Source organism: Phyllobates terribilis, unplaced genomic scaffold (genome assembly GCF_046119375.1).
Source record: "Phyllobates terribilis strain yellow unplaced genomic scaffold, ASM4611937v1 Scaffold_3__8_contigs__length_932513732, whole genome shotgun sequence".
Taxonomy (NCBI): Eukaryota; Metazoa; Chordata; class Amphibia; order Anura; family Dendrobatidae; genus Phyllobates; species Phyllobates terribilis.
The window spans coordinates 648595784-648616323 of NW_027362763.1; the positions used below are offsets into that span (position 1 = coordinate 648595784).

A 20540-nucleotide genomic window follows, 5' to 3' on the forward strand; every position below is an offset into this window, starting at 1 on the left:
CTGTGTGACGTTCACTCTGGAGACGCAGCACACAGCGTGCAGTGCAGGGGGCTTGTCTTTCTTCCTGTGATGCTGCCGGGCGGCGTCTAACTACACTCAAAGGTACAGTGCAGTCCTCCTGCCTCTGACGAAAACATAATGAGGGCCCTCTGGCCATGCACCCCCCGGAGCCTCGGGACCCTGGCGGTAGCCCAGATTGCCCTCATTATAATCCACATATCACAGCGGAGGCAACGGGAGCTCCTCTGGAGCTGCACTGCTATTCTGAATCGTCGGCAGCAGAGCTCCAGGAAAGCTCCCTGCAGGGATGTGTGAGCAGAGTCAGTGTCAGTCCCCAATAGCACACAGCAGTGTCAGCAAGCAGCAGCACACAGCACAGTCAGTGTCAGAGAAAAAAATTAAGATCCCTAAGGCCTCTCCAGGAATAGGGCATTCACTCCCTCCTATCTCACACAGAATCTCTAGATGGAGAAAAAGCTTATAATCCAAACCTTTTCTTTTGGTAATAGAACCACATTAAACATATGGTGTAGTGAGGAATCCTAATTAAAATGCAGAAAGCTCCAGCTTCAAACTTCTTTTGAAGCAGAGGACCCCTGCAGTGCCAAGCATGACATCTATTATGGGGAAGAGTCAGGAAGACTAAGGTTTGTAGATTCATGAGGCAGAAAAGTGGAAAATCGAACACCTTTAGATGTAACTCTTGTTGCCTTCAGAGGAAACTGGAAGTCTGCAACTAGTCGGTTTGGTGCCAATGTGCAGTTATGAATACTGCAGTTTGTATAGATCCAATTTAGGTGAAACATGCATTTTCAACTTTAGGACTAATAGGGGAAGAATATGCATATTTTTTTCATAACTGTGAGGTATGCCTATAAGCCACAAATCAATAATGGCCAGATAACAGACATGCCATATTTCCTATCTATGAAAAGGTAAAATTCTGATAAAAAATGTGATGGCGATATTGAATACCTGTGATCGTCAGGAGAGAAGATATTCTAAATGTTGGGAATATAATAATTTTCTGAAACTGAAGCCACATCCCATGACCAGCCCTGTTATGAGTAATCAAGAGGAGGTGTGTGGGTGTAACTTAGGTTCTGATTAAAAGACAAGGCAAATTATGATTTGTGTTCAATGTTAAGGAAGGTACATATCAGTTTAGGCTTGATCCACGTTAACCAGATGTTTTCAATTGGATCGTTTCCATCCGCTAAGCTGTGCCATCTCTGTGACCAGCGTTTAGTAAGGTTTTTTTGTAAATCCTGTTTATGTAATTGTATACAATGTATTACTTTGTCCACTTTGTAAAATCTTTTGTATATTTTTTTTTTATAAACACTGCCTATCTTTCTGCATTAAATAGAAAAAAATGTAATAGTTCTTTAAATCACACTCCTGAAAGCCATACGCTGCCTGGCAGGTGTCCTATTGGCCTGTAAATGATTGGTGGTAGCAGGTAATAATCTTTCTTGGGTTATTGTGGAGTTAGCAGTGACGGTACCAGGGTATATACATATTACATGCGTTGGAATCACAGATGTATATACCATACACTCACTGTTAGTTCTCCAATAACCAGTCTAATAGTGGTAACAGCCTGCGGCCTCCTTCGTTGATTGTATGTCAATTGCGTAATTGTCCTGATGATAGGGGGCAGCACAGGTCTGTTTGTGACAAACAGATAACAGCGAGGTGGGTTCAGTGTGACCCCCGTGGCTGTCTTCTTTGACAGCCCCAAGAATATACAGCAGTCAGTGTCAGCCCCCAGCAGCGCACAGCACAGTCGCTGTCAGCACCAAGCAAAGCACAGAAAAGTCAGTGTAAGCCCCCCAACAGTACACAGCATAGTTAGTCTCAGCAACCAGCAACGCACTGCCCAGTAAGTGTCAGCTTCCAATACACAGTCAGTGTCAGCCCCCAGCAGCACACAGCACAGTCAGGGTCAGCGACAAGCAGCACAGTCAGTGTGTCATGTTGGTAACTCCCATGCTTTCTCAGCACCACCCTACTCACCGTGGTGATCAAGCGACTTCTCCTCGTGTCAGGCTGTCTCGCTGCGTTTGCCTATTTGTAGCACTCTGTCTGTAGGAATTTAACCTTGCTGTGTCCTGCAGAGATTAGGTTATATATATTGTTCAGCTCCTTTCACCACTCTTTGTACAAATGTCAAGTTTCTAGCCTGCTTATAACCCTTGTTTATGCATGACCACGGCACAAAATGTAGATAATATCGGCTGATTTATTCATACAGAAAGCATCTCCAATTACAGCACAAGCAGCAGTAAACCCAAAAATGATGGTGTTCATTGTAGGTGAAGCCCCTCTCCCTCTTTGGCATCCTTTGTAAGTGAAGCCCTTCCCCCTATGGGGCATCCAATGTAGGTGAAGCCCCTCCCCCTCTGGGGCATCCAGTGTAGATGAAGCCCCTCCCCCTCTAGGGCCTTTGGTGTAGGTGAAACCCCTCTCCCTCTGAGGCTCCCAGTGTAGGTGAAGCACCTCCCCCTCTTAGGCATCCAGTATGGATGAGGCTCCTCCCCTCTTGGGCATCCATTATAGATGAGGCTCCTTTCCTTTGGGATATCTTCTGCTCATGTGGCTTTCTTGGTGACATGGATGAAGTAACAGGGCTCTGTGTCTTGGCCGGCAGTATATGGCATAAAATCTCCGTACACCATGTGCTCACAGTGACCTCCAAAGGCCTCATACAGCAAAGCGGTGAAAGACTCCAGACGATGGGGGTAGTAGGACAGGCGGAACTTGCTGTGGGGAAAAAGAGTGATGTCATCAGTGAATGGCCACCTTATTATGGTGGCCTCCGCAGGTTTGGGATTCTGGCGGGATCTGTATCTTGGTATAATACAGCTCACCCTTCACCCCGTCACTACACACCCAGTGATTTGAGATGCTTGCACATTGCCAACGAGCTAGTCTCTGGTGGGCACCTCATTGAAAAGTACCATCAGGTGTGGCCACAAACTATACATCTGCACACAAGCAACCCATCCTTCAGAAAATAGGTCTGGATGGGACAAATATAAATCTAAGTGTTTACATACTGCTCTTTCTGGCCAGGCTGCTTCCTCACAGGCAGTGCTAGCCCTGCCCACTCCCCCCTCATTGGCCAGGACTTCTATAATTCACTGCTGCGTAAGTGTTAGAGAAGCCATGCTGGTTCTTCTTGTCCTCCTCATCCTCAGCAGTACAGCACAAATCTCCCGCACTGAGCCCAGTACATCCATTCTGCTAATATAGTTCTTCTATATTGTGCTGGATTAAAAATATCTGCTCTGCTACCCTAACCCTCTCTGCCCGCCCATCCCCTGTATGTCTGCTATGTCACCCCCTTACCTTGTCTCTCTGTGCTGGCTCCTATCGTAGTACCGCTCCTATCCCCCGTATTATAGTACTGCTCCTATCCCCCCTGTGTATCGTAGTGCCGCTCCTATCCCCCTGTGTGACGACACAGCTTTCTAACTTAATCACCAAAAGGTCTTGATTTGTTAAGCCAAGAGAAATTTACTATTGTGTTTGTGTTGACTTGTAAATATGTGTATTTCTGTGGCTGGTCAAGAAGGACATACGATTATACATATAACCCTGATTGTTATCTTCTCTTGGTTGTGAAACAATGATGTTTGTTAGTATGCTAATTACATATCATACTAAAGCCAGCTGAATGTTGATTTAAAGAACCCCCTGCTATACCAACTATGTAAATTGATTAGCTCAAACAATGAGACCTGAGTGAGCCCTGCACCTGTACCTCTGACCTGCGACTGATGACCTTAGCCAGATATGTAAATATAAAAAATGTTTTTTTCTATCCTGCTTCAAAGAGAATTGAAAGAGACTTTACAATAAGAATCAAAGAGCAGACTCTTTCAGACCATCAGATTGGAAGCATGGCTTTAACCTAAGAGACACAGATTTGGATTCTACATAATTCCGGCCTAAGGGTATACGTCCCTGACTGTAAAGATACGGATCTGCTCCATTGACCATCAGAGAGCCCATGGATACATTTGGGGAGACCAGGTTGGGACGATGAAGTCAACTGGCCCCATGGATATGTTATTTGGGGTTGCCAGGTGGGCCCTCTGGTCGCTTGGAACCCATGGAGACATTTGGAGAAGCCAAATTGGGACCAGCCGGTCATTTGGCCCCATGCAAACTCTCGGGGAGGCTAGGGTGGGACCTTCGGGTGTCCTGGTCTTGTACCTCAATGGACCTTTAGCTTCCTAAGCTTGCCACTACCTTCTCTCTGTGGGGGCCCGCCAGAAGCAGGGGGCCACTGGTTGAGTTGGTTGTCGCTGGAAGTCCCAAAGTCGCAGCTGTTCTATCCCAGGCGGGCCAGCGGAAGGGTGAGGACTGTGTAATGTTGTACCATCTTGAGTATTTGCTGGGACTGTTCTATGTGTTTTGTTGTCCATTTGGTGGTTTGTCAGGGATTCACAGGATCCAGATTTACTTACAGACACCACCCACTGTGATCTCTTGATCAAACAGCTCTCTGCTGTTCTCACTAAGTAGTTATCAGTGGCTAACAGAGAGCGTACGGCATACACACCACCTTCCAACACATGGAATATATGTATATGCCCTCGTACTATCACTGATAGCCTCACGATAACACACTTAATATTATTCGCTGCCACCACCGATCAATTTTAAAATATAATACAGGCCTGATCGGACGCCTGCTTTCTGGTAGCGTATGGCTTCGAGGGAGGAATGAGTACAGGACAGAAGGAACAGACTATTACATTTTATATTTAATCCAAAAGCGAGGCAGTGTTTATGAAAAATATATAAAAGGTTTTACAAAAGGAGTCAAATACAGTACAGAATATACAGTTACTCAAAATAAATGGGATTAAAGAAGAACTTACTAAAGAGATCGCAGAGACGATTCAGTTTAGCTAGAGGGGAGGTGCTCCAATTGATTTGACAGTTATCGAACGGGACTCCTTGCTTATAGAATATTGTGGTGCAGCGGCATTGCTATAGTGATCTAGTATGTCTGTTTATGCTATTTTCTTCCCCCTCAGGTGACTGATCACATGACTGTGACATCAGCAAGGTCCTGTCTGTGTGTGTGTGTGCTACAGGATATATAAACCCTGGGTGATTTGGGAAGGTGTTCCTGGGTGTTGGGAGTTCCTGTGTGAGGTGTTCCCGTGTGGACACCGGGTGAGAGGCATGAGGCTGTTCCCTGTGTGTGGAGGGAACACCGCTTGTGTGAAGCCTGGTGAGGCCTGGTGGACTCCTGGAGGGTGAAGCCTGGATCGCTGAGAGTGTGAACGTGATGCCAGTAAGCCTTGGAGTGCCAGAGGCTGGAATGTAAACGTCCTGGAGGACAGAGCCTGGATCTGTGTGTGAGAGATGCCAGTGGTCTTGGATGGAATAAGGTCAGGAGACCACGTGTGGTAAGCCTTAAAGCCACAGTGGTGGAAAACCTAATGGACTGAGACAGCTAAACCTGGCAAAGGTAATACTCTACGTTATATGGACATTGCTATGGACATTGGTATATGATTACCTTGCTGAAGGCTGTACCTGGAGCAAGTGGGCCTGTGTGCCACTTGGCTCACGAATACTGTATATATGTGTGTCAGCGTGCCACTAAGTTGAACCCGGTCATATGCGGTTTATGATGAAGTAATAAACTGCAGCATTGTGGAATACCGGAAAGACATTGCACGTGTGCATTGATTGTCGCAGCGAAGCGAGTATCCCCCAGGATGATGACAAGCGCTGCCTTACAATATATATATACCTCCCGGCATAAGTATGGACCCATCTTCAGCTGGGTATTTTATGCCGAAGGGGGAACCTGCCCACATACTCCCCTGTGATGACTTCACGTGAGTAGTCTCCGCCCTTTTTGGTTTTATTAAAATATCTAGTTTCTCCAATAACTTCTCGCTGGTCGATCGCAGAAGCCCGAAAGTGAGGCCATATTTTTTATTACGAATTTACCTTCCTTTAGAGACTAGACATGATATAACTGCGGTTGGTTTTCTGAGTACTTTTGCATTATAGCTCACCGGAGGGTCATACAGTTACGGAAAATTATGCGTATTGTTCCTTAGCTGACCCTGCGCTAAAAATGTGTCCCATTATTGTCGGAAGTATAGAACTTCCGATATTCCATATTTTCTGTCGGCGTCGGCCAGACTGTAGATTTCTGTTGGGAAAAAGGGGAATGCCCTGGGGGTGAAAGAGAATTCTTTTGAACAAGGAACTGCAGCCTTCTCACCTAGGTGTATATTTATCACAGGCCTGTGCCACTTAAGTTTGCACCTCTCCTGTGTGCTGCGATTTGCATAGAGCTTCTTTTACACTGACAGATGGTCGATAAGGGAGGGAGCAAGAGAGGGGCTTCTTTTGTACTGCTATTTGCATATTAGCCACTTCTCTAGAGCGTCAGCTCTTGGTCGGGTGACAAATAGTATAGAGGAGGGGGAATGAGGGGTTTGGAGAAATCCTTAATATTTTCTATGACATGGGTCAATTAAATATTGCCACGCTGTTTTACCCTCACCCTGTGTTGTATGAGTAGTGTTACGCCCACGGAAGACCCCGGGTCTTCACACCATGTATCCTAGTACCGCTCCTATCCCCCTGTATCCTAGTACCGCTCCTATCCACCCTGTATCCTAGTACCGCTCCTATCCCCCTGTATCTTAGTACCGCTCCTATCCCCCCTGTATCCTAGTACCGCTCCTATCCCCCTGTATCCTAGTACCGCTCCTATCCCCCTGTATCCTAGTACTGCTCCTATCCCCCCTGTATCCTAGTACCGCTCCTATCCCCCCTGTATCCTAGTACCGCTCCTATCCCCCTGTATCCTAGTACCGCTCCTATCCCCCTGTATCCTAGTACCGCTCCTATCCCCCTGTATCCTAGTACCGCTCCTATCCCCCTGTATCCTAGTACCGCTCCTATCCCCCTGTATCCTAGTACCGCTCCTATCCCACTGTATCCTAGTACCGCTCCTATCCCCCTGTATTCTAGTACCGCCAGGATAACACCCTACCTCTCATTAAGAATCTCATTAACTCAAAACTGCAAGCACTGATTACACAAGAACCACAAGACAGATTTCTTCACCCCAGGTATCAATTTAATCAGCGCAACAGCACCAACATGACACTGCTTGTAGTTTACTTAGCAAAATCCTGCTGACAGATTCCCTTTAATGAAGCTGGGTTTTTATACATATATTTTTACATGTGTTTTTTCAGACACAGTTGAACAGCGTCTTTAGAGCTTTAATGAAATCACATCCACTTAGATAATGCAGCAGATTTGTGCAGAAGAAAAAATGCAGCATTTACGCTACAAGGGAACACGGCCTAAAGAAGAAACCCATAGAAAAAGAGATGACTTTTCTATGTGTAGTTAGGTCCAGAAATCTTTGACCAGTGACGAATCCTCGTGATTTAAGCTCTCCTCTGACTTTCAGGTTTAATTAAAGGGGTTGAACAGAAATCTCCTTTGAAATGTTTGAGGATTGAGCAGGGGCATGCATAGAAATCATGGGGCCCCAATCTATTTGGGCCCCCTCCTCCACCAAAAAAAAAACAGACTTAATATTCGGCGGGGTCACATAAGAGCAGATCTCAGCACTTACAAATTCATTTTCTTCCTATATAGTTCTCCATACAGTATTATGGGCGCCACATAGTCCTCCATACATAGCCAGGGGCGGGCTGGCCCTGGGGGCAGAGGGGAAATTGCCCGCAGGCCGCTCCAGCAGCAGAGGTTTTGAGCCGCCCGGCCATCAGCCATCGCCTCAATACTGCTGCAGCCACTCTCCTCTGCACGCGTCCTCCCATCAGGGCGCATGGCCTGATGGGAGGACGTGCGCGGCCTGATGGGAGGGCGCTCGCAGAGGAGAGTGGCTGCGGCGCTAGTGAAAGGGGGATGGCGCACGCTGACCATGTATACAGTACGGAGCACTATTGCAGGGCCATGTATACTGTGAGGAGCACCATGCGGGGCCATGTATACAGTACAGAGCACTATGCGGGGCCATGTGAGGAGCACCATGCGGAGCCATGTATACAGTACGGAGCACCATGCGGGGCCATGTATACAGTACGGAGCACCATGCAGGGCCATGTATACAGTACGGAGCACTATGTGGGGCAGTGTATACTGTATGGAGGACTGTGGGGCCCATTATTCCATATGGAGGACTATGTGGGGGCCATTATACTGTATGGAGCACTATGAGAGGCCCATTATACTGTATGGAGCACTATGTGGGGCCATTATACTGTATAGTCATGTGAGGCCCGTTAGACTGTATGGAGGACTATGTGGGGCCCATTATACTGTATGGAGGACTATGTGGGGCTATTATACTGTATGGAGGACTATGTGGGGCTATTATACTGTATGGAGGACTAAGTGGGCCCATTATACTGTATGGAGAACTCTTTGTGGCCATTATACTGTATGGAGGACAGTGTGGGGCTATTATACTGTATGGAGGACTCTTTGTAGCCATTATACTGTATGGAGGACTATGTGGGGCTATTATACTGTATGGAGGACTCTTTGTAGCCATTATACTGTATGGAGGACTATGTGGGGCCCATTATACTGTATGGAGGACTATGCGGGGGCCATTATACTGTATGGAGCACTATGTGGTGCCCATTATACTGTATGGAGGACTATGCGGGGGCCATTATACTGTATGGAGCACTATGCGGGGGCCATTATACTGTATGGAGGACTATGTGGGGCCAAGTATATTGCATGGAGGACTATGTGGGGCCCAGCATATTGTATGGAGGACTATGTGGGACCATTATACTGTATGGAGGACTATGTGGGGCCATTATTTTGTATGGAGGACTATGTGGGGCCATTATTTTGTATGGAGGACTATGTGGGGCCATTATACTGTATTGAGGACTATGTGAGGCCATTATACTGTATGGAGGACTATGTGGGGCCCATTATACTGTATGGAGGACTATGTGGGGCCCATTATACTGTATGGAGGACTATGTGGGGCCCATTATACTGTATGGAGGACTATGTGGGGCCCATTATACTGTATGGAGGACTATGTGGGGCCCATTATACTGTATGGAGGACTATGTGGGGGCCATTATACTGTATGTAGGACTATGTGGGGCCATTATACTGTATGGAGAACTCTTTGTGGCCATTATACTGTATGGAGGACAGTGTGGGGCTATTATACTGTATGGAGGACTATGTGGGGCTCATTATACTGTATGGAGGATTATGCGGGGCCACTATACTGTATGGAGGATTATGCGGGGCCCATTATTCTGTATGGAAGACTTTGTTGGGCCATTATTCTGTATGGAGGACTATGTGGAGCCATTATACTGTATGGAGGACTAAGTGGGGCCCATTATACTGTATGGAAGACTATGTAGTGCCCATTATTCTGTATGGAGGACTATGTGGAGCCGTTATACTGTATGGAGGACTATGTGGGGCCATTATACTGTATGAGGATTATGTGGGGCCATTATACTGTATGAGGATTATGTGGGGCCATTATACTGTATGAGGACTATGTGGAGCCCATTATACTGTATGGAGGACTATGTGGAGCCATTATACTGTATGGAGGACTATGTGGGGCTATTATACTGTATGGAGGACTATGTAGTGCCCATTATTCTGTATGGAGGACTATGTGGAGCCATTATACTGTATGGAGGACTATGTGGAGCCATTATACTGTATGGAGGACTATGTGGGGCCATTATACTGTATGGAGGACTATGTGGGGCCATTATACTGTATGGAGGATTATGTGGAGCCCATTATACTGTATGGAGGACTATGTGGGGATTACAGTTGGAGAATCATACTGTGATGGGGTCATAATTCTTTGTTGGGGGGATTGAGGAAGAAGGGTACAGTAGGGTCATTATACTGTGAGTGTGGAGGAATTCACTTTGGGGGTATCTTTGCTAGCATCATACATTCTGTTTCATTCAAGGATTTTCATCCTCTGTTAAATTACATATTTAAATTAGGCCATTGGGCCATATGCTTTTTTTCTGCTTTTACATAACATATTATAATATTCCACTATAATTTTTAAATCATTATATTTGATAAATGTCATGGAGATATTAATGTCAGGGAGATATTAAGAAAATATTAATCATTTCTCCCCCCTGAAGCTCCCCTCACCACTTGTCAGTACAAGAACTGTCTCCATAAAAATATCAGCACAAAGCCCCAATTGGAGGATTAGCACACTAATTAGCACACTCATGAGTAAGGCCTTGTACACAAATGCTGGCCACATAGGTGCCACCAGCCTACTTAAAATGTGAGTAGATTTCCCCTGGAAAAGGCAGGGGGCGTTTAAAACGCAGGCTTGCAATAATTGATGTTTAACTGTGGAAGCTTGCTTCCCGAGCTTCCAGGCACTCCGGAGCCGAAAACAAAATATGAAATATTGTAAGTTCCATACGTCCGACAATAATGGGACCTATATTTTTAGTGGCAGGGTCAGCCAAGGAATGTATGCATATTTTCTCATTGCGTTAAGCCAAATCAGGGAGCGGTAGCGCAAAAACACCAGAATAGCAGACTGCAACTATGTGATGTCTGGTCTCTGAATAAAGGTAAAATCATTAATAGAAAATTTGGTATCACTTTTGGGCTTCTGGGATCAACGCACAATAAGTTATCCCAAAAAACAGGTTTTTAATACAAACATTAAGGGTGGAGTCAAGCCCCTGTGATGTCAGCACAGGGGGTGTGTGGACAGATCTTCCCCTTCAGCATAAAAGAGACAAGAGAAGATTGATTCATAATCATTGCAGGGAGCATATGTATAAGCAAGGGGTCACGTTCCGCTGAATTGTCATAAGGATAGCTCCCATCCGGCTATACTGAATCGTCGCAGCGATCTTTATAGAGTAAGTTCTCCTTTAATCCTTATTATTTTGTGTAACTGTATTGTAATAATAATAATATTGAGCCCTTTTTAAAATCTTTGTATATTTTTCCTAAAACTGCCTTCCTTTTGGATTAAATATAAAATGTAATAGTTCTGTTTCTTTTGTCCTGTAATCGTTCCCTTCCCTGAAGCCATATACGCTACCAGAACGCAGGTGTCCGGCCAGGCCTGTATTATATTTCAAACTCAGCCGGTGGTGGCAGAAAATAAGGCTTTTTCCTGAGCATTTCTGCATCTCCCTGGCAGAAAAAATGCATGCGGATTGTGCATGCGGATTTTACATGCGTTTTTCCTGCCAGGGACAAGCGTAAGTGAAGCGTTTTTCACATGCATTTCCGCATGCGGGTTGTCAAGTACTTTCCAAGCGATTTTAGCATCACTTGGAAAGTGCTTGACAACTTGGTCACACTATATAAATCCATGCAACCGGCATGGATTTTATATAGAGTGACCAAGATAGTTAAAAAAAAAAGATAAAAATGGTAAAAAATAAAAAAAAAAAAACATTATACTCACCTTCCGATGGCCCCCGGTCTCCTTATCCGATGCGTCTGGTCTCCCCGGTGTCTCGCGGTTGTGTAAAAGGACCTTCCATGACGTCATTTAGTCATGTGACAGGTCACGCGACCGCCGACGTCAGTGGTCGCGTGACCCGTCACATGACTAAATGACGTCATGGCAGGTCCTTTTAGACCATCGCGAGCTGCCGGAGAGCCAAGACGCATCACTATGGAGACTGGGGGCCATCAGAAGTTGAGTATAATGTATTTTTTTTATTTTAAATTCTTTTTTTTTTTTTTACAGGTACTATGGTACTCGGGTCTGGATGAGAGCCTCCTCTTCTCCAAACCCGGGTACCATCCGCACATTGAATCGCTTAATATCCGCATGTGCACATGTAGTCATGCGGGTATTAAGCGAGTCAATGGCGGCAAAAATGCAACGATTCCGCAAAATAATTGGTAGTGCTGCGGATTTTTCCGCAATGATAATCCGCAGCGGAAATTTCCGCAGCATGTGCACAGCACATGCAGATTGTCATTGGGGAACATTGCAGACCTTCTACCAAGCGTTTTTTAAGCGTTTCTGCGGCGGGATTGCCGCTGCGGAAACACTTAAAAAACGCATAGTGTGCACACAGACTAATACTAATTGGGCTATCGTGAAGCAGACCGTAACCGTACGGAGGGCGTAAACACGTATTCTATGCGTTGGAATCCAGAGGTGTGACGCCATATGCTCACTGGTCACTTGCCGATACCTAAGCAGTGAGTAGTCTGGATCGTGTGCTCGCGATTTCAGATGAAATCAGTGACACAGTGACTGCATGGTGAGATATTGCGTGATGTCCCCGATGTCATCGCTGTGGGAATACCTGACAATAAAGAAAAACTTCCTCAATTGTAGACACTTTTTTAATATCAAGGTTGGTCCGCGACTTTATCCAAGCAGGTTGTCACTCAGGATTTTACGGTACATGGCTCCATCCATTCTCCCATTGATGTGGTGAAGTAGTCCTGTGCCCTTAGCAGAGAAACACCCCCAAAGCATAATGTTTCCACCTCCATGCTTGACAGTGGGGATGGTGTTCTTTGGGTCATAGGCAGCATTTCTCCAAACACGGAGTTGAGTTAATGCCAAAGAGCTCAATTTATGTCTCATCTGACCACAGCACCTTCTCCCAATAACTCATAGCATCACCCAGGTGTTCATTGGCAAACTTCAGACGGGCCTGCACATGTGCCTTCTTGAGCAGGGGGACCTTGCGGGCACTGCAGGATTTTAAACCTTTAAGGCGTAATGTGTTACCAATGGTTTTCTTGGTGACTGTGGTCCCAGCTGCCTTGAGATCATTAACAAGTTCCCTCCGTGTAGTTTTAGGCTGATCTCTCACCTTCCTCATGATCAAGGAAACCCCACGAGGTGAGATTTTGCATGGTGCCCTAGATTAATGTTAATTGACAGTCATTTTGTGTCTCTTCCATTTTCTTACTATTGCACCAACAGTTGTCTCCTTCTCACCCAGCGTCTTATTTATGGTTTTGTAGCCCATTCCAGCTTTGTGCAGGTCTATGATCTTGTCCCCGACATCCTTAGAAAGCTCTTTGGTCTTGCCCATGTTGTAGAGGTTAGAGTCTGACTGATTAATTGAGTCTGTGGACAGGAGTCTTTTATACAGGTGACTATGTAAGACAGCTGTCTTTAATGCAGGTAACGAGTTGATTAGAAGCGTCTAACTGGTCTGTAGGAGCCAGAACTCATAATGGTTTGTAGGGGATCAAATACTTATTTCTCACTGCAAAATGCAAAAAAATGTATCTAATTTATACAATGTGATTTTCTTAATTTATTGGGGGGAATATTCTATCTCTCAATGTTAAAATTAACTTATCAAAATTATAGACTGTAAATGTCTTTGTCATTGGGCAAACTTACAAAAACAGCACGGGATCAAATAATTATTTCGCCCACTGTAGTTCTCCATACAGTGTTATGGGCGCCACATAGTCCTCCATACAGTATTGTAGGGACCACTTAGTCCTCCATACAGTATTGTAGGGACCACATTGTCCTCCATACAGTATAATCGGCCCATATAGCCCTCCATACAGTATAATGGGCCCCATATAGTGCTCATACAGCATAATGGCCTCACATAGTCCTCCATACAGTATTATGGGCTAAACAGAGTTCTCCTTACACTATTATGAGCACCACATAGTCCTCCATACAGTATAATGGGCCCCATGTAGTCCTCCATACAGTATAATGGGCCCCATATAGTGCTCCATACAGTATAAGGGGCCCACATATAGTCCTCCATACAGAATAATGGACCCCACATAGTCCTCCATATAGTATTACAGTATAATGGGCCCCATATAGTGCTCCATACAGTATAAGGGGCCCACATATAGTCCTCCATACAGAATAATGGACCCCACATAGTCCTCCATATAGTATTACAAAATAATGAGTCCCATATAGTGCTCCATACATAAAAAAAAAAACAGTACCCACATCTCTTTGTTCCCGCACTGCTCCGGTCTCTGCAGTCTCTGGTCTTCTGTCCCTCTGCACTGCTCGGCACAGAGGGTGCGCTGTAGTGACGTCATCATGCCCTCTGCGCTGAGACGTCACAGAGCTCAGATGCAGAGGGGAAATGATGGGAGAGGGAGCATCAGTGGACGCTGTCCCCTCTCCCATCATTGTTTTCAACTGTATCGGCATCCAGGAACAGGCTACCGCGAGAGGGGGTGAGTTCTCCTTCAATGGAACTCTTCAAACAGAAGCTGGAAAGACATCTGTCTGAGATGGTTTAGTGCCGGCGCTGGCATCAGGGGTGGTGCTGGCATGGGGCCTCCCGACTCACAGGCTCCATAGAGACCACATGGTCTGCCGCCACTGCATTGCAGCCATTTTCCTACAAAGCTTCCTCTTTTTAGAGGCTCAGAAGTAATTGGACAAATTCACTTTCCCATGAATAAAATGTCCATGTTTACCACTTTGTAGAGAATCCTTTGCAGGACTGACAGTCTGAAGTCTGGAGGCCATGGACGTCACCATCGCTGGTTTCCTCCTGTGTGAGGCTTTACCGCCTTTCCTGCAGTAACTTCAGTTCTCTCTTGTTTGTGGCTCCTTCTGCCATCAGTTTTGTCTTCAGCCTGTGAAATGCGGCTCGATGGGCTGAGATATGGTGAGGACTCGGCCATTGCAGAATATTCCACTTCTTTACTTTCGCAGGATGTTTTGGGTGAGTGATTGGATGGCGTTTAACAGCAAAGATGGACAATCAACCTTGCTACATTTGGTTGAATCTGAGCAGAAAGTCTCGCCCTGTACACACAGGATTCATCCGGCTGCTTCTGTCTTCAGTCTCATCATCAATAACTACTAGTGACCCAGTGTCATTAGAAGCCATGCATGTCCGCGCCATCACACCAACTTCACCATGTGTTATAGAAGATGTGCCAAAGATCAGGAGCCCCTCCACGACTTCTCCAGACTTTCTTCTTCCCATCATTCTATTGCAGATACACTACCGTTCAAAAGTTTGGGGTCATTTAGAAATGTCATTATTTTTGAAAGAAAAGAACTTTTTTTTTCAATGAAGGTAACATTAAATGAATCAGAAATCCACTCTATACATTGTTAATGTGGTAAATGACTATTCTAGCTGCAAACGTCTTGTTTTTATTGCAATATCTACATAGGTGTATAGAGGTCAATTTCCAACAACCACCACTCCAGTGTTTTAATGGTACATTGTGTTTGCTAACTGTTTAAGAAGGCTAATGGATGTTTAGAAAACCCTAGAAAACCCTTGCACAAGTATGTTAGCCCGGCTGAAAATGCTTTGGCTGATTTGAGAAGCTATAAAATTGACCTTCCTTTGAGCTAGTTGAGAATCTGGAGCATTACATTTGTTTGTTCTATGAAACTCTCAAAATGGCCAGAAAAAGAGAACTTTCATGTGAAACTCGACAGTCTATTCTTGTCCTTAGAAATGAAGGCTATTCCATGCGAGAAGTTGCCAAGAAACTGAAGATTTCCTACAACGGTGTGTACTGCTCCCTTCAGAGGAGAGCACAAACAGGCTCCAACCAGAGTAGAAAGAGAAGTGGGAGCCCCGCTGCACAACTGAGCAACAAGACAAGTACATTAGAGTCTCTAGTGTGAGAAATCGACGCCTCACAGCTCCTCAACTGGCAGCTTCATTAAATAGTACACGCAAAACGCCAGTGTCAACGTCTACGGTGAAGAGGCGACTCCGGGATGCTGGCCTTCAGGGCAAAGAAAAAGCCATATCTGAGACTGGCTAATAAAAGGAAAAGATTAACATGGGCAAAAGAACACAGACATTGGACAGAGGAAGATTGGAAAAAAGTTTTATGGACAGACGAATCAAAGTTTGAGGTGTTTGGATCACACAGAAGAACATTTGTGAGTCGCAGAACAACTGAAAAGATGCTGGAAGAGTGCCTGACGCCATCTGTCAAGCATGGTGGAGGTAATCTGATAGAATAACTGAGGTACAGATAGGGGGGCACCTAGGTAATAGCGATCATAATATTATCGACTTCAAAATGCCCTTCAGTAGGGTTATCAATAAGGGAACACCAAAAACATTAAACTTTAGGAGGGCGAAGTTTGATCAGCTGATAGAAAACCTTCAACTTATTGACTGGGACAAAGTTCTTAATCAAAGGAATACGACTAGTAAATGGGAAACCTTCAAAAGAATTCTGAATACTCAGTGCGAGAGGTATATACCGTATGGGAATAAAAGGGCCAGAAATAAGGGGAAACCAATATGGTTGAACAAGAACGTAAAAGGGGCGTTAAATAGCAAAAAAGAGGCATTCAAGAGGTTAAAACAGGAAAACAGTAAGGAGGCACTAATGTGTTACAAGGAAAAAACGAGAATCTGTAAAAAACAAATAAAAATAGCGAAGGAGGAAACAGAGAGACGTATTGCTAGGGAAAGTAGATCAAATCCCAAACTGTTCTTTACGTATATAAATAGTAAAAGGATTAAATCGGATAATATTGGACCGATAAAAAGTGAGGAAGGCAAAATCATAGAGAAAGATGAGGATAAAGCTAATCTATTAAATAATTTTTTTTCGACAACTTTCACAAAGGAAATAGAACTAACAGGAGAAATGAGAAGTGACCAGCTTAATCCTCCACTAAGTATGACAAATCTAACCCAAGCTGGGGTACAGAAACGCCTCAGTAACATTAAAATAAACAAATCACCAGGACCTGATGGCATACACCCACGGGTACTAAGGGAACTAAGTAATGTGATAGACAGACCGTTATATCTTATATTCAAGGACTCTGTTGAGACTGGGTCTGTGCCACTTGATTGGCGACAGGCGAATGTAGTGCCAATATTCAAAAAGGGAGCAAAAAGTGACGCCGGAAACTATCGGCCGGTGAGTCTGACGTCCGTTGTGGGCAAAATTTTTGAAAGCTTCATTAAAGAGGCAATTACGGAGCATCTTGATGCTAATAATCTATTAACCCCGAACCAACATGGATTCATGAGGAATCGCTCCTGCCAAACAAACCTGATTGACTTCTACGAGGAGGTTAGCTCTCGAGTAGATCAGGGGGAACCAGTGGATGTCGTGTATCTCGACTTTTCAAAAGCGTTCGATAGCGTGCCACATAATAGGTTGGTATACAAAATGAGAATGATGGGGCTGGGGGAAAATGTCTGCAAGTGGGTAGCTAACTGGCTAAAGGATAGAATGCAGAGGGTGGTTATAAATGGAATATACTCAGATTGGGTAAGCGTCACTAGTGGGGTACCACAGGGGTCTGTACTAGGCCCAATGTTATTTAATATCTTTATTAACGACATAGTCAACGGGATAAATAGTAAAATATCAATATTTGCAGATGACACAAAGTTATGTAAAACAATTAATACAGGACAGTGCAGACCTACAGAGGGATTTGGATAAGCTGGGTAGGTGGAGCATTAAATGGCAAATGAGGTTTAACGAGGAGAAATGTAAGGTCATACATATGGGAAGGAAAAATGTAAGTCACCAGTACTCACTGAATGGGAAATCATTGGGGAAATTCAGAGATGGAGAAGGACTTGGGCATCTTGATTGATAGCAAACTAAATTGGAGTGCCCAAAGTCAGGCGGCTGCTGTAAGGGCAAACAGGGTAATGGGATGTATCAGAAGAGGTATAGCTGCAAAGGATGAGAACATTGTTCTTCCACTGTACAAAGCACTGGTCAGACCACACTTGGAATACTGTGCTCAGTTATGGGCCCCAATATATAGAAAGGATATAAACGAGCTTGAAAAGGTACAAAGGAAGGCAACAAAATTAATAAAGGGAATGGAGGGACTGCAATACCCAGAGAGGTTGGCAAAACTAGGACTATTCAGCCTGGAAAAGAGAAGGTTGAGGGGGGACATAATAAATGTGTACAAATATGTTAGGGGACAGTATAGAGATCTTGCCCGGGATTTGTTCAAAAGGAGGGATATTACGGTAACAAGAGGGCACTCACTAAGACTGGAAGAGAAAAAGTTTCAGCACCAGCATAGGAAGGGGTTCTTTACGGTAAGAGCAGTGAGAATATGGAATTCACTGAGTGAGGAGACGGTAATGTCGGATTCACTAAACCCGTTCAAGAAGGGATTGGATGCATTTCTAGATACCAGGCAGATTTCAGCGTATACTCAAAAATAAAATAAAATAGTAGGTTGATACAGGGATTTATTCTGACTGCTGGTTTCAGAGTCGGGAGGGAATTTTTCCTCAGGTGAAGATTGGCTAAATCATTTGGGGTTTTTGCCCTCCTCTGGATCAACTTTAGCAATTACAGAACTAACAGGTCGAACTTGATGGACGCAAGTCTTTATTCGGCTTTACTAACTATGTTACTATGTTAATAGTCTGGGGTTGCTTTGGTGCTGGTAAAGTGGAAGATTTGTACAAGGTAAATGGGATTTTGAATAAGGAAGGCTATCACTCCATTTTGCAACGCCATGCCATACCCTGTGGACAGCGCTTGATTGGAGCCAATTTCATCCTACAACAGGACAATGACCCAAAGCACACCTCCAAATGCATAAACTATTTAGGGAAGAAGCAGGCGGCTGGTATTCTATCTGTAATGGAGTGGCCAGCGCAGTCACCAGATCTCAACCCCATTGAGCTGTTGTGGGAGCAGCTTGACCGTATGGTGCAAAAAGTGCCCATCAAGCCAATCCAACTTGTGGCACGGGCTTTAAGAAGCATGGGGGGAAATGTCTCAAGATGACCTCAGCAAATTAACATCTCGAAAAAGGTCTGCAATGCTGGAACTGCTGCAAAGGAGCATTCTGTGACCAAAGCAAAGTGTGAAGGAGAAAATTATTCTTTCTAATAAAAATCATTATTTCTAACCTTGTTAATTTCTGGACGATATTTTCTAATCATTTTGCAACTCATTTGATAAATAAAAGTATCATGGAAAACACAAGTGTCTGGGTGACCCCAAACTTTTGAACGGTAGTGTATATCTTGGTTATCTTTTACAGGCCTGGGCGGCTTCTTTTGATGTTTTTTTGGTAAAGTCTAATCCGGCCTTCTTATTTACCGGCTGATTAATGGTTGTGGTGACCCTTCGGTATTTGCTCTCATGAAGTCTTTTCTTTATGGTGGACTGAGATATTAAGACACCAACTTTCTGCAGAGTGGTGTTCATTTGGGGGGATGTTGTTAAGGGGTTTTTCTTCACCATGGGAAGGATTCTGTGATCATCCACCACTGGTGTCTTCCGTGGGCATCCAGGTCTTTCTGAGTTCCCATCTCACCACTGCGCACTTTTTTTGAAGAATGTACAAACTGGTGATATGGCCCCTCCTAACATTTCTGCTCTCTCTGTGATGGATTTCTTTTTTTCAGCTTAATGATGGTCTGTTTCTTTTCCATTGAGAATTCCTCTAAATGCATGTTGCGGGTTCACAGCTACAGCTTCCAAATGCAAATGTCACACCTGGAATCAGCTCCAGCCCTTTTACCTGCTTAATTGATGATGATGATTAATGAGTGAAAAGCCCATGCAGCCCATTAAAGAGCTTCTGAGATAGTAATCCAATTACTTTTGGTCCCTTTAACATAAGGCAGCTCCCTATCAAAGAGCTGTAATTCCTAAACACTTTCTCCAATTAGCATGTGAATCCCTCAGATTAAAGCTGAGAATCAGCAGTTTACACCCAGATTGATTCTAAAACTGGATCTGAAATATGTTCCTGGTAAATGGCTAAAATGCCAAAAGTCACCGTTCAAATATTTCTAGACCTAACTGTATGTAGATGTACATGTGTTATATACACATACTGTACACACATAAATGTTATGGCTGGGCATATTTATAATGAAAGTATACTGTGGCATATCCACCCGTCTGTCAAAATTACTGTTGTGAACAGTTAAGCAAGTTAAAGGTGAAATGATCAGGCCTAAAGTTAAAGATGACACATTTCCTTTGTATTTTAGGCAAAAATATATATATTTTTCATCCCTTACATTTTAAAAATTGCAAAAATGAAGATGGCCTGATGCAAAAGTTTGGGCACCCTGCATGGTTAATACCTGTAATGTCCAAAGAGAAAGTGGAAACAGATGTAACTTCACTAAAATATAGTAAATCTTTATTGAAAATTATTTAGAAAATCCATAACAAGGAATTTTTATCATGAAGGAAAAAAATGCCACACCACTCCAGAGATCATACAGTATACAAAAATAGGTATAACAATCCAATGAGACAAACTACATTCAGGATTTTCACAAATACACACAAATATACTAAAAACCCTTCAGTGGGTATAAAGTGTCATGTGCAAAGTAAACAAACAGTGCATCCTTAATAAAGTTTAAAGTGCCAATGCAACAGGGATTATATAGAGTCATATGGTGTCAATTAGTATAGTAGTGCAAAAAGATGGAAATTGCATTAGGACTACATGCACATATTGTCATAGAAAAATAAAGATCCAGAAAACCACTTTAGTGAGGGGACATTCACCC

At 44.1% G+C, this 20540-nt stretch overlaps 1 protein-coding gene across 1 annotated transcript in view; it reads right to left on the minus strand.

The window, feature by feature from the left end:
- Window positions 1-2227: 2227 nt before the first annotated feature.
- Window positions 2228-20540, minus strand: part of GNMT (glycine N-methyltransferase) — a 129407-nt gene continuing 111094 nt past the window's right edge. Inside the window, exon 6 of the mRNA XM_073673278.1 lies at window positions 2228-2766. Within this exon, the coding sequence (XP_073529379.1) occupies window positions 2595-2766 (172 nt within the window). The 3' untranslated portion in view covers window positions 2228-2594. The remainder of the gene's footprint in view (window positions 2767-20540) is intronic.